The 14,554-nt window shown below is 50.5% G+C and overlaps 4 protein-coding genes across 4 annotated transcripts; 2 read left to right on the plus strand and 2 right to left on the minus strand.

Annotated features, from left to right (window-relative positions):
* Positions 1–991: 991 nt before the first annotated feature.
* On the plus strand, positions 992–2,388 carry PMZ80_002253 (uncharacterized protein; the record flags this gene model as incomplete). Its single annotated transcript, XM_064870687.1, has 3 exons — positions 992–1,757; positions 1,806–2,022; positions 2,067–2,388. The coding sequence occupies 3 exons, from the start codon at positions 992–994 to the stop codon at positions 2,386–2,388; spliced, it is 1,305 nt and encodes a 434-aa protein (XP_064733140.1).
* Positions 2,389–2,959: 571 nt separating this feature from the next.
* PMZ80_002254 (uncharacterized protein) lies at positions 2,960–3,487 on the plus strand (the record flags this gene model as incomplete). The annotated part of the gene is made up of 1 exon (XM_064870688.1): positions 2,960–3,487. One exon carries the CDS (start codon positions 2,960–2,962, stop codon positions 3,485–3,487), a length of 528 nt encoding a protein of 175 aa, XP_064733141.1.
* A 941-nt stretch (positions 3,488–4,428) lies between these two features.
* Positions 4,429–6,394, minus strand: PHO5 (acid phosphatase pho5; the record flags this gene model as incomplete). The annotated part of the gene is made up of 5 exons (XM_064870689.1): positions 4,429–4,663; positions 4,717–5,021; positions 5,077–5,174; positions 5,252–6,321; positions 6,372–6,394. The coding sequence occupies 5 exons, from the start codon at positions 6,392–6,394 to the stop codon at positions 4,429–4,431; spliced, it is 1,731 nt and encodes a 576-aa protein (XP_064733142.1).
* Positions 6,395–10,833: 4,439 nt separating this feature from the next.
* On the minus strand, positions 10,834–11,842 carry SHO1 (Transmembrane osmosensor; the record flags this gene model as incomplete). The annotated part of the gene is made up of 4 exons (XM_064870690.1): positions 10,834–11,331; positions 11,381–11,503; positions 11,554–11,709; positions 11,759–11,842. 4 exons carry the CDS (start codon positions 11,840–11,842, stop codon positions 10,834–10,836), a joined length of 861 nt encoding a protein of 286 aa, XP_064733143.1.
* Positions 11,843–14,554: the final 2,712 nt, after the last annotated feature.

The raw sequence follows: 14,554 nt of genomic DNA on the forward strand, positions 1-14,554 counted from the left end.
TGCAGATAGAGGGGCATTCGTGTAAGACTAGTGAGGATGAGTAGGAGTGTCTAGAGCTGCTTCGAGGCTGCGCGAGTGAGCCGAAGAAATGCAACACTCCGTCTTCATATCTGTTTTGTGCCTGGGGAGGACGCCGCTGCAGCGGGAGATTGGGTGCGATTGGGAGTTGAGGCGGGCTGCGCACGGCCTGTTGGCTTCATCGTGGTTACTGTGTTCATATATGACCTTGACTCGTGCCACGCAGGCACAAACGCGGATATGGTTGTGACGTTGAAACCGTGGTTGGTCTTTGACCTTGATGAACTGCTTGTCCGTCCATATGTTTCCTTGGGTGTGGCAATGATGAGCTAAGAAATGTGTGGCTGTCGGAGCATGTCGTTTGTTGATGGTGCTCATGATGATTGGATAACGATCGTGGCTTGCCTGATTATGCTAGAGAGTACGTCTATTCATATGTTAGCCATTGGTGACATCCGGGTTTTTGTCCTTGATATCGAGTGGCGAGGATAGTGGTCATGCACAGCTGCTTCGCACTTGGGTTTAAGCATGGCTCTGCTAATGCTGCTGACGAATTCCTGTAGGCTTAGCCTGTAGCCGATCCATCTTTAGTGTTTTAGTAGGGCTTAGCTGAGAGTACGGAAATTCGACGGGAGGCGCTGCTTGAGAGTGACAAGTGAGCTCGTTGTTGGTACCAGGCCTTGAACGTACAGGGGGCTAGGCCAGTATGCTGGGTCAGCTAAACTGTGAATCGTGGTGAGGAGGCTCTGGTGGGGTATTTCTCCGCAGAACCACATCCCCGGATCTGAGAGATGCAGATCAATTGTTGTCGATGGGTGCGCGAAGGCCAATAACCGAGGGTGAGGAGCTGCAGATACACGAAGGTATCGTTGATATCTGAATGATCGTGCAAGGAAAAGGCAAGTTGTTGCACATTTCGCTTAAGAATTTACCCCTTGGTCAGTACCTGCTTGTTGTTCCCGTGCCATTCAAGATGCAGCAAGTTGAAAGCAAAGGCATATGCCATGGTCTGCCCGTGTATCCGCCAGAGGTGAAAGACCTTGTGGCGTTGGTCACAGGCGCGAATGGCATTTCCGGATACCATATGGTAAAGGTGCTTGCAGCGGCGCCACAGCGGTGGAAGAAGATCTATTGTCTGTCGAGGAGGCCACCACCGGATTACTTCTTCAATGACCTAGGCGATGGTGCATCTAGGGTTGAGCATGTTGCTGTCGACTTCCTTAATGAGCCGAAGGACATTGGGGAGAAGTTGAAAGAGAAGATACGGCACGTTGACCATGTCTTCTTCTTCTCCTATGTTCAACCACAGCAGAAGGGAGGCGTGACCGGTATGTGGAGTGATGCTGACGCACTGGCTGAGATCAATACCAAGTTGATCGCGAACTTTACTGGAGGTCTCAAGGACGCCGGTCTTGCGCCGAAGAAGTTCATGCTGCAAACAGGCGCGAAACACTACGGTTTCCATATGGGTCCTGCCACGAATCCAAGCTTCGAGAGTGATCCGAGAGTCTTGCTTGAGAACAATTTCTACTACCCACAGGAGGATCACCTTTTCAAGTACTGTAAGGAGATAGGCGCCAAGTGGAATGTGGTTAGACCGAGCTATATCATCGGAGCTGTGCGGGATAATTTGTTGAACCATATGGTGGGAATCAGTGTCTATGCTGCTGTCCAGGCACATCTCGGGAAGCCGTTGTGGTTTCCTGGTGATTTCGTTGCATGGGACAAGGAAGTTTGTCGTGAGTGGGCTCCGCCTTGTGAAAACCGCTTCTGCTAATGAGTGACAGAAAGCACAGCTATACTAAATGGCCATTTCGAGGAGTGGTGTGTACTCACTGACACAGCCGCGAATGAAGCCTTCAATATCCAGGATGGCCTCAATTTCACGTGGGGTAAGTTCTGGCCATACCTGGCAAAATGGTATGGCATCCCATGGGAGCCACCTGAACTGGATGAATCAAAGTACCGGACTGTGGAGACAAGACACGAACGGACACCAAGAGGGTGAGTGAGCACTCCATGCTCTTGAACCTTGCTAACAACATCAGATATGGCAAGGGCATAACACGCTCGACCTTCAGCTTGCAAGAATGGTCGGAAGCACCTGAGGTGGTTCAAGCCTGGAAAGAGCTGTCTGAAAAGCATGGCCTGCTTCTTGACCCGTTCAAAGATCGAGCTCAGATCTTCGGACTAAGTGATTCCGCTATCATCGGCGGTTGGCCTTTGTCGTTGAGCATGAGGAAGGCCAAGAAATATGGGTTTCATGGCACGACCGATTCCTTTGAGGCTGCATTCGAAACTATACAGGGATTGGGGAAGATGCATGTCGCTGTGGAAATGGCTGCGACGAAATTTGAGGAGATGGTGTAAGAAAAGAAGGTATGAGTTTTAGAAAGAGCCACGGGCTTGCCAGACATGCGCTAGATCGAATCAGGCAAAGCTCCCGCGAAACCTGTGTAGCGCTCCTGCCGAGTTCTGTGCCAGTGTGCTTCACTTCTTTACCTCCTGACCACAGGCCTGAGACGATGTGCCACGTTTCCGCCCCTCAAATGATGCGCAGGATCCTTGTCAAGGCCATTCTCAAGAGTATTGCAGCTGGTGCAGTCTGGAAACAAGTTTCATTCTCGCTTCCCTGATCTTCCACGCCTGGAAACCGAACATTGTCACGCGCACCGCGGTCATGACCGTTGCACGTTCCTTCCGGGTTGATGTTGATGCTCGATGGTGCCTTCCCCATGTCACGAATTACTAACATCATCAAGGGAATCCGCAGGTTGCTCAACGCTGCATGTTCAACTTCTTCACGACGAAATCTGACACTTCACAGCTTTGTATGAGCACCGCAATGCTCATTGCAAATTCGTTCAATACCTACAAACGCAAATTGCATCGCTAAACAACTCAATCTTATTCAGAAAAGGCCAGATCCATCAAGACCAAGATGCAGCCCATGGACGTCGCAACCTCGAACGACCCTGCAGGATACGTATGGCTTAGTCGATTCCTACCTACCGTAATCATCGTCAATACTTTTGCGAACTTCTTCACCCTCTTCATCTCAATCGGCGCGTACGGTCCAGCCCGACGATTCTGGAATGAATTTGAATTATTCATCTCTCTGGCATGGCTATTCTTCCTGATAGCACTCACGCTCAGCATCATTGCACAAATGATCGTTACATACCAGCGGCAACATGTGCTTGATGCCTTCTCAAGAGGACGAGATGGATTTCGAAAATGGAGAGACGGTGGGATGGGGAACAAAACGTTTGTGGAGAGAATGGCAGTCGGCTTTGTGGTCAAGGTGCCACTGGCCATGGTTATTGCATTCCTCATGCTCCTTGGCTTCATGTTCTGCAGCCTGTGTGTTGTGAGCCATAGTCTCGCCGTCGGATGGATTGGTTTCACCTGGACTATCATCATGATGGTGCTTGCAATTGTGAGCTGGGCGTTGATGGAACACTCTTGAGGCAGGCGTCTGACAAGAGAGCTACGAAGTGATGAAGGCAGAACAACATGAACAGAAGTGTAACAACATAAATTGATACCCCAAGATCAAAAGGTCGCTTCAGCGAGCAGGAGTTAACTTTCATGGCTCTACGGTTTACAATAATGGTATTATAGTACTGTATGGGTTTGCTAGGACGAGAACGATGCACGCATCATGTCTGGTGCGCAGAAGGTCCGAGAGTTTGATCCACGAGCAGTATTCAGGCTTGCGCTTATACCCTATAATATAATTTCAAGTTGCACTTTCGTCTAGTGTCTATATTGGCGCAGTGTCCATGAAGCTTCGAGACTTGATGTGCTAGCAACACATGCTTATCCGCATAATACTGACAAAACCCTAATTCTGATGCCATCGTCCTAAGGCGTAGGTCTAGCACAGCGAGACCGATCTTGCGGTCTGATCCTGCCGTGACGAACCATGGCAGCTCATCAAGACTGGCGTGCTCCCGCCATTCGAGACGAAGGGCGAGGAAGGTGTCACAATAGGTCCCTGGATACAGGAACGGGATAGCGGCGCGTGGTGGTGGGCATCGGCTAGCCTGTATGTACCGTGTCGGTCTTGTCTGAGAATTTTGGCTGAGAGCTCTAATCACGTGACTCCACCTGCTCGTCGGAGAAAAGTGGCCCGGTAAATTGGTGGGAGAAAGCCTCCTGAAACGATTAACTTGGCTCATAGACACGCCGAAGCATCTTGCAGTCCGGACACGAGCTGTCAGACTAAGGCGGCACACCCTGCACCATCTTTGAATGACATAGGCGTGCTCCGATGACGTTCGAGAGATACAAGAGTGTGGTGAAATAGTATGTCTATTACTATGTATCGCCATCGAGCGACCAAGCGCTACTGTACACCAAAACATGCTCGCTCATAAAACATAACATCGCCAATACACAAATGTTTTACACGTTCTTCTCAGCGATGTCTCGCTCGCCTGAGCTGTTGTCAGCTGCTGCGTACGACTCTTTGCGATGACCAGCGGTCTCGGGGTCGTAGTTCTTGGTGCCTGGAACTTCGCCAGCGAGCTCCTCGAGGGTCTTGCGCTTCGTCTCTGGGATGAGGAGGGTTGTGAAGATACCGAGGAACATGAACAGGGCGAAGATCTGCATGACGTGGTTCAACCAGGGTGATGGGTTTCTAGGATGGGTTAGCAACACTTTCACCACAGTCGAACGAGACTTGGTACTTACGCGTCTGTTGGGTGTCCCTTGACACGGAGAGGACCGAAGACGACCTGTGCGATGATGGCACCGACCTTGCCGGAGGCGGCGGAAAGGCCATGCGAGGTCGATCTGTATCGGGTTGGGAAGCATTCACCGGGTACGATGAAGGTGGTGGCGTTGGGTCCGAAGTTGAAGAAGAACTGGCACAGCACATAAAGCGCGAGAAGTGCGTTGGGCCCGAGCTGGTGGTAAGCGAATCCGATGATGATGAACAGAATCGTGAGCAGGACGAAGCCCATGAGCTGAATTGGCTTTCTGCCAATGGTGTCCACCTGTAATCAAAGGTCAGCGGCTTGTTCCACAGTTGTGAAGAGTTTGAAGACTTACAGTCGCGACAGTAACCCAGTAGCCTGGAATTGCACCAGCACACACTATGATCAGGTTACCAACGGCTGCATTCCTAAACACATGAAACATATTGGAACCTGCCAATGTACGTTAGCAAACGCAACGGTAAGATAGGTGTCGGGCTGTCCGGGACAGGGCCGGTAGAAGAGCTTACCTCCGGTATAACCAATAGCCTGGAGAATGATGGTGTTGTTGAGACCGAGACCATAGAAAGCGACATCGAGGAAGAACCAAGAGCCAGCAGTGCCGAGCAGGATTTTTCCGTGCTTCCACTGGCCGTAGTGTCGCCAGAAGTCCCTCCATGAAGCCTTGGGAGGGTCGAGTCGGACACGGGAGTCTTGGAGGACGGCAGCTCGGGACACCTCATCAGGCTTGCCCTCAGGCTTGCCGGCTGTGTAGGCTTTGACATCCTCGACGGCTTTTTCAGCATCTCGGGCAACATCAAAGGTGTATCGAGGAGTCTCGGGGATGGTGAGACGGAAATATAGAGCGATACAGCCTGGGACGGCGCCAAATCCGATGATGATACGCCACATCTTGTCGACAGCGAGCTGGCAGACACCACCACAGGTCGAAGCCTTGGAAGCGCTCTCCAGCGATCCTCTAAACCCAGTTGCAACTATCAGGGCGATAATGGCGGCAGTAAATTGACCAATACCCTGCATGGCGAAGACAGAACCCATCATGGCACCTCGCCATTTGGTGGTAGCAAATTCTGAGGTGATGATGGAAGACAGAGGGTAATCACCACCGATACCGACACCCATCAACACACGCCAGAAGATGAGGAGCCCGACAATGGAGATGGCTCGAGAGTCAGAGGAGAGAGACTGAGCAAGCGTTGCGAAAATGATGAGGATCAGCTCAAGACCGTACATTCGCTTTCGACCCACAACATCGGCAAGCCAACCAAAACCGACTTGGCCGATGACTGTACCGCCGGATGTCGCGACCTTAATGGCGGTGTCAGAGTTTGGTGGGATTTTGCCTTTACCAGAGCCTGCGGCATCTTGCCAGTAAACAACACCAAGCATGGAGGTAACCAGATTGATTGCGAAGATATCGTAGGCGTCAGTGAAGAAGCCAATACCCGCAACGGCGATTGCTCGAACATGGTACCAGCCGAAAGGTGCCTTGTCGATTTCGGCTAGCGCAAGTCGTCGTCGCTCGTTGGGATCTTGGATATGAGAGAAATCATTATGGAAATTGTGGAATGCCGCGTTTCTTTGATTAGGTCAGTTTAATGAGCAATACTAGTACTCAGCGATGCTTACCCGCCAGCAGTCTTGTTTGCCATCTTGAAGGTAAGTGCAGTGAGGTGGCACTGCCCGTGACGCGGAAAGGTGCTGCGACGACGGTGGCTCGAAGACAAGAAATTCCAAGCAAAAAGAAGACACGCCAAGTAGTCTTGGTGAATTGGCAAGAGTGCTTGGTAAATCCCAAGAAACTTGAAGGGCAAGACAGATATATGAATCTATACCAAGACCTGAAGAAGCAATGTACAAGGTCGAGAATACTTTTTTCTCAATCTGTCAGTGGACATTAAAGCACAAGTGAGACCAATAGATGAAACGTATCGAAGCACGCACCCATGTGTGAACGCATGCAATCGCCTTCTTGAGCCAGAGTCCACAGCGTGGGCTACGAAAGCTGGTCGAACGGGCTGGCCCTCAGGCGTACAGATACTTCGCAAGACGGGCGACCATTGCCGCATAGAGACTAGCCCCGAACAGCGAAGCTTTCTACGCCAATAGCAGAAGCTTTACAAGATGTTGAAGCTCAACCTCACGATCGGTGGCCGCCTAGTTCACGCGATGGCCTACATAATTGGGAATTTTTTGAGTTTACCCTGTGTCTGACATTGTGGAGACCTTTTGAGGCTACTTTTGGCCTGAGTCTCGTTATTTGTCCTTGCAGTGAGAAGTTCTTGGTTCACCGAGTAATGCTGCCTCGTGCTTGAGCGCCCGCATACTGTTCGCCTCGATCTCACACAGAACAACGATTACAACGAGCTACAGAGCCGGTAGAATCAATGTTGATTCAGGACTTGGATGTTGGACGTGCTGCCACCGAGAAAGTCCATCCCAGGACCGGGCAATGCCAGGCGAAAACCCGCTATCTGCTGAGAGGTCATCGGCTGATTTTTCTAGCAGAGTCCACATCCAGCCAAGACACTAAGCTCTCTCAAACTCCCGTTTCTGTGAACACGTGGGTGAGATGATTGGCTGACATTTGACCTCTCTACTCGTGCTCATATTCTTCGCCATGCTTCTTTAATTCTTGATGTGACTTGACCTTCGCTTCGCATGCGCCCAATTTCTTGTCCTACGTCTTCTTGGAGTTATCTAAGCCACTCATACAGGCATACGCTTTGCCAAAGCATTCTCGGCATTCTCTTCGCGTGCTTGATGTTTCGTGCCGTTTACCGTTATCGTTCGGTCTTGGCCCGCGAGCTGCGAGCACTTGTTCTGAACGAGGTCATCAACCGTACTTTGGGCTTTCCGTGGCGACGTGAGATATGTAAGTTGCTCTTACAGGAACATACGTCGTCGTGCACATCTTACCGAAACAACAGCCATCGAACTCACTCTGCAGCCTTCATCTCCACCCAGTTGCATTACGACCGGACTGGTATGATGCTACCACAAATGCGTACAACAGTACCCTACTCGATGCTATCATAGTGGACCATAGCTGAGCAGCAATGCACCACATCCTGACAAGGGGCCCGAACTCACACTCCAACATGCATAACGTTCTGGGTCTCGGGCAGGGCTTCCGATGCGCTTCAAATGTGTTCATGGGCTTCCGAAGTCATGATTGAGCAATCAATCAGTATCCGAGACTGCCTAGCCTTTGTGACTCGATCCCAGATCATGTCGTCTAAGATGATCGTCACTGTCCCCTGCTCAGTCTGACGCATACTGCTTGTTGAACGACGATTGATCACGTCTATGATAGCGCATCTATTGAATCTGCTATCAGAAGGTCGGGAGCAGTCGCCATCACTGACGAACACTGGACTACCTCATCGAACAAATGCCACCGCCGACAGGGCTTGCCTTTCCTTCGTCCGGAGCATCAGCTTTCGGCGTACACGCCTGCTCTCTTCGGTCACAGTCAACGTTCTGATGTGCAATGGCTCAGTATCATTTCGGAACATATGCACGTGACCGCTTGTGATAGCACTTCGCGGGTGCACGCAGGCGGACATCATCGACAGTTGGACGCGACTATAAATCCGAGATTCCAGTTGCTCACGGAAGCACAACTGTGGCTCATTCTCTACCTCTCCCTCCTGAAGCCACAGCTGACGGACAGCAGCTTGAGGCCTGGGCTATCTGCGCGGTAAGTACTCGCAAGGTTCTTCTAACGTACAGCGGCCGGAATCACTAGTGACCCGCGGTGCCTTGTTGTCAGTCTGTGGGAGACATGAAGCGTGCTGGTTCACGCCTCTGCGACCCAGTTGTTGTCGCGCATCCTAGTATTATTCGAAGCACTTGGTGCCTGCCCGGATGACATTGACACGATAGAGCTAGTTCCCTCTCACTCTTCAAGACGTGTGCTGGCATCAGTTTCCAGGACCGCCAAACAAGATATCGACTACTGAATTCCATGAGCGTGCACGCAGCACCATACCAATACAAAATGGCAGTCAAATATCTTGAAACGGAGCATGGATCTCAACTTTGCCACTGATCTCCTCCCTGGTGATGCTACCATAGTGTTAGCAGGCACGTCTTGAGGCACTGATGTGCTCCGAAACATGATACATCGATGACATTAGACATCGTGGCGCTTATTCGAGGTGCAAGCAAACCGATCCACGCTCCTTCACCAAATACTCTTACGGGAACAGGCGTGCTCCTGGTGCTAGACCCTAGGTATGGACGACCTATAGCAGCTTTACGTTACGTCAAACAGCCGGTTCGCAGTTGTCCCGAATCTGGACTTACACGAACTCTGGACGAACAATACGCAAGAAGTATCATTTCGAACAAATCTACTAGCTCTAATCATGATCGCCCGTCAAGAAGTTCCCTAGTCAACCGTCCACTACACTGCGAACGTTCATGTGCTATTTTCTCACCCGTGAGCCCATGTCTTCCTTCCACTTCGTTTCGAACAAAAATCTCCCGTTGCGACAGGATGTCTACGCGAGGCCACGAACAGCTAGCTAGACCATCATCGTTCCGCCTGACTATTGTGTCGATTCCGTCCGCAGCACGATTCACCTGTCTCGTCTCCATGCACCGATTGATCTATCTTCCATGCTAAGGAAACTGTCTTGCACCATCCTCACGTGTGGACTTAACATCATGATTCCCTTCAACCTACTCTTCCACGAACGCCATCTACGCTGATATCAACGACATAATGGGAACACAACACCGAGCCCTTGGCCATTCGACAGGAGGAAAAGGACAAGCACAGGTGCCAGAGCAGGAAGGAAGGAGCGAGCCGTCTAGATTTAAAGAGGGTGCGACCTGATCCAGGCAGGAAGGTACGAGTCCCAGCCCTCGCAACTCCTGACTACACTCTGGAGTTGACTCCAACTCCTGAGTTGGGAATTGGCTATTTTCGCTCAACTCCCAACTCGCGAGTTGGCCTTGGCATAATATTGTACGTGGGTGTCCGAACATAACGTCATATTCTCCGGCCTAGCTATACCTTAGCTAGCTATAGCTTCATTAGTAAGGCGCCAGGGCTGACTCTAAAGTCAACTCAGGAGTTGCGAGGGCTGGGTACGACCGACCCACGAGCTCGCAAGACGCAGGCGACGTTGAGCATCTAAGACTTAATCTCAGCAGGACCACTGTACTCCAAATTGGGATGGAATCGTGGAAAAGATCTCAGGAACAGAAAAGTGCACCGTGGACCCGTTGACTGTGAGGATATCGCAACTGATAGCTGGACGAACAGGACCCGCCACTTTGTTGTGCCTGGTGAGAGTGCTGAGCGCCACAATGTACCAGTGCCTATTCGGACTATCGAGCCTGTTTGAACGATCAGGATTTGATGATGATACTCTGAATGCACATTTAGCGTGTAAGCCGTGGGCTTGTGGTATTGAGCGCTCTTTTGAGGTTGCGAGATGAATGTCGGTGCTATGAGCACTCGGCCTTACCGCAGGCCAACATGCACCACTTCCCTACATGATCAACGAGCCAGCTCGTTTAGTGGTACGGAGTAATGGTGCATGTAACCCGCTGTTCACAGGGAACGTCATTCAGAGATGTGGATTGGGAAAACACACGCTTCATATTTCATCTCATTGTGCACCGGCTTAATTTCGTCTTTGCCTGATTGCTGTCTGTGCGATCTCGATCTTCATACAGTTCATCCTTCTCCCGCTGTCGTCTCTTGGAAGGTATATGTCCGTCAAGCTCGAGGCATTTGTTGACTTTCACCTCCTCATACTGGGCTCCCTAACTGTCCTGTGTCCGACATATGAGCCAAATGCCTTTTCAAAAACAAACAAGAATTTTTCTTCAATTGACATCATAATCAGATGACCTCCATATCCAGAGTCGTGGCGCCATGACACCGCTGCATACCTAAGATGAAGTAATTTCTGCAAGGTAAAAGTCATCGAGACTTTGCTGGTATCCAGAACTGGATCAGCCAGCCAGAGAATCGAACAGATAGTCGTCAGAACGCTTCATGATGATCCATATACTCCATTGTGCCAAAACATCGTGCATGCTGTGCCTCAGCCTTTTCATTCTTTCAAGACTATAACAAGATGAGGTAGTTGCTAGGAGCAATACCAGTCTCACCAGTCTCTTTCTTTGCTTGCCACCACCGGCCGCTCACGTCTGAGACTTCGAGGATTTCGTGCTTGGAGAAAGAGATCTCGTTGACATCTTCGGGGTTGGCCTCGTAGCTGTATATGGCCTTCGCTCGGTATGGGTATTCTGTGGGTTGCTGCACTTCCTGTGCAGGTTGTGGTGTCGATGGTTGAGCGCCCATCTGTGGCTGAGCAGAGGCTCTGTTTTGGGTACCCATCGTTCCACCAGGATAGCCAGATACCGGAGTGGATGTCTCGAAGCCGCTAAGCTGGGCGGACGTGTACATCTGTGGAGGTTGCGAAACTGTGGTCTCCGGGCGGTTGTAACTGTTCAAGTTATTCGTCGTAGGGTAATCGTTGCGATTTTTGTGAAGCGCAAAGCCATCCACGAAACGTCTGTGGGTAGCCTGCGGGGCTGAACCGAAATAGAAGATCCAGATGATCTGTCGAAATGTTAGACGGTGTTTGCACGGACATGCGCATCAGACCTACTGCGATGATAGAGAGCAAGATGAAACCGGCAGCGGCAGCCTGCATAGTACCCTCATTTTGGTAGATCAAAGTGCTGACTGCCGAAGTAGTCATGACGAGACCAGCGGCAAGGTAGCCGACAATCTATATCTTATTAGCCAGACTCCCACCAATAAAACTGCCATGTTACATACCGCAATAGCATAGTGGTCGGCAGCATCAGCGGCAAAGACAACGGTGGTGCCGACAATGCAGCAGAGCATGTAAGCCACCGTCCACCAAGCATATTTTGGGTATGGATTCTGAATATCCGCGATCACGGATGCGAGAAAGGCTATGAGCCATGCGAGCTATACGGCGTTAGACAGTGTTATATGTAGTCAACGCGTTGAGTCTTACAAAACCGATGGAGATGGTTGCCAGTGCGAAAGGGTCGCCGATGATATTGGCCAGACTGAATCTGCTGCGCTTCGAAGAGTTCATGTTGTAGGTATTGTGAGGCTTCTTCAAGGATGGAGAGTATAACGATCTCTGACCACGCATGGAGAAATATTATGAGGCTGACACAGGCAGCTTGATGTTGTATGTTAATGATAATAGTATTGTACGTTCCGAAAGGCGTGGAGTGCAGTAAGCGCGCTGATGAGCTTCGGTGATGACCCAGATACTAGCGATAGCCAAAGTTACTGACACGGTGGTCGAGGCTGAGACGTTTGTGGTAAAGAATGACAAGTTCGATTCGTGTTTCGAGTGCTCTTGAGATCGCAGACAAGGAGATGTGGAGGGTTTCGATATGGTCTGGCGGCTCGGGATCAGCGGGAGAATAATAAGTGGCAACTAAGGACTGCAATAAACAAATGTAGAAATGCTAGATGGATTTGAATTGTCCGAAAGTTCAAAGCGGCTGTCGAGAAATGAATGGAAAGAGCGACCAGGCGGCTGAATGGCTCAAGTTGTTCAGGAGTGAGCAGTAGAGTACTCGCAGGAAGGAGAGGAGACGAGGCAGTAGCGAGTCAATCTGCTAGTGGATGCAGGTGCACGCTGGTGCCACTGCATTAAGTTAGAGGGGTGCCACGCTAGCACTCGTAGGGATCTCATGGGCTAGAAACGACTGGCTCTCAATTGTGCATGTCAATCGCTACACTAATTTATGGGATGGCGCCCACGGCGTGTTTGAGGCCATCCTTGTCTTGACAGGCCTCGACGCGTTCGCAGAGGAAGGGCCACAGACGGGAAAGTCCCTCTTTTAATTATCAACGTGGTGAAGAAAACTCGATCTTGCTTGCAACACTCGTTTCCCCAGACCCAGAATCCTCTTGATCTCGACAAGAATAGGATGATCGACGCCTACTACTTTAGCTGGCTGCATGTCTTTGATTCATTCTACGGAGTTCGCCCCAACGGAGAATAAGATTCAGATCTCCACGTCAAGAATAGCACGAGGTCACCACATGCTGCAGAGGCTTGCAAACAATGAATAGCTCTGTGTACGAAACGTTTCTGTTGTACTCGGGTACCCAACGCCAGTTGTCAAATGGGCAAGTTTCAGCTGAGGCCGTGCAGATATCCCATGTCGTTTCTGAGCTTGTGCTTCGCCGGAGAGGTCTAGGCTACGGTGTGTCACTAAGCATATACTGCCAGAGAAAGTCTTTCCAATTGAAGCCTTGGGTCTTCGCTGATAGCCTCTCTAGTCACTCCAGGCATATCAGGTCCTTGTGCATAACGTGACCAGTCCACAACTTCGAACTATTACTTGACTCGAGAGCGGAAATCTATACTGACATCTAGGACACGTGCGCATAATCATGGATTGTGCCGAGGCTTACCTTGCCGTTAGGCGGTCAGCTTTAGCTCCTGCCCAAGCATAGTCCCGAATCTACCGTGGAGAACATCGAATCGGTGTAGTTGAGCTGGCACCCCGAGCTCCTTGAGGAACTCTGATCGCAAGAGGTCGTGACTACCAGGACCATCGTGGTGAGCCGGGGCGAGCTTGAGCGGCCAAAAAGCTTCGAACATGCACGAGGTGGTATACGAGTATCTGAATGCGAACCAAGGGCCAGTCAACGGCTCCTGTTTGATGCCATCGTTAATGAGTTATACTAACCCTTGAAGCACATCATCTTTGCCAAACTTCGCTATGAGGTGGATGAAGTAGGCTTTGTTTCCCGGAGTGTGGTCTATCCCGTGCACGAGGAAGCTAGATGTGTCAGGACATCCTAGGACCAGCTTGGCTGTGGGTTACGAGATGGGATTATATCGTTCATGTTCGTTGATTCGGTACGGAGTATATATGGCGGTTTCTGCTGCGAATGGGACGAAGAAGAGCTTTCGAGCCAGTCAGTACTTCGTCAGCAGAGTGGAATACTGACGTATATAGCCCAAGGAACACACATAGTTGAGTTCTTCAAGTATAACCGATCTACTGATGAAAATGGTGCGGGTCGGTGTCAACTTCGAAGAGTGGCGCTGCTCGTCGAAAAGACCGTTGTCGATACGGATCATGTCTTTCCGCACTCTTCACGCTACTGGGGACTGGTCAAGCTGCTGTATATGAATTTATATTCGTGTCAACAGACTGACACCTGTAAAGTGTTTGATCCTACCTTCCGATTTCCTGACACAGCTCCTCTACACGCCATCTGGCAATAGTAGCAGCCTGAGAAATGCTTGCTTTACCAGGTTGCTGAAACTTCAGGACAGTGCTTTCATTCATTATCTCAAATGCCAAAAATGTTGACAAATGTGGTTTGAAGAAGAAAAGATCTCCCTAAAGTATCAACGGTCGATTTGTACGGTCGCCATATCGGGCGTCTGACGGCGGCTTACTGACCCTTATCCCCATCAGGGTCACCGATGGGCTCGTGCCAGGCTTGTCGGACATAGGTAGCAGCTGCTTGACTTGCTATATGAGCGGGCAGTGAGCGTCCGATCCCCATTGAGCAGGGTCTCTAGTTCTGAGATACGATGAGAACCTGAACTTCACACGACTGTTTCAACCATTTGCTCTCGAATGACGAGGGTGATCAGCAGCTGGTTGATTGACGGGCGTGCGTTGTACTCCCATAGCAAGTTACGACGATATGCTCGCTCGTTATGTGGATATCAAACTTGGTCAGCACATGAATGTTCTCTCGCGTCACAGCAGAAAGAGCCTCTTGAAGTCTATCAACTGAGGCCTTGGTGCCTGGCGCACAG

This window comes from Knufia obscura, assembly GCF_036327395.1.
Source record: "Knufia obscura strain CCFEE 5817 isolate CBS 148926 chromosome Unknown scaffold_2, whole genome shotgun sequence".
Taxonomy (NCBI): Eukaryota; Fungi; Ascomycota; class Eurotiomycetes; order Chaetothyriales; family Trichomeriaceae; genus Knufia; species Knufia obscura.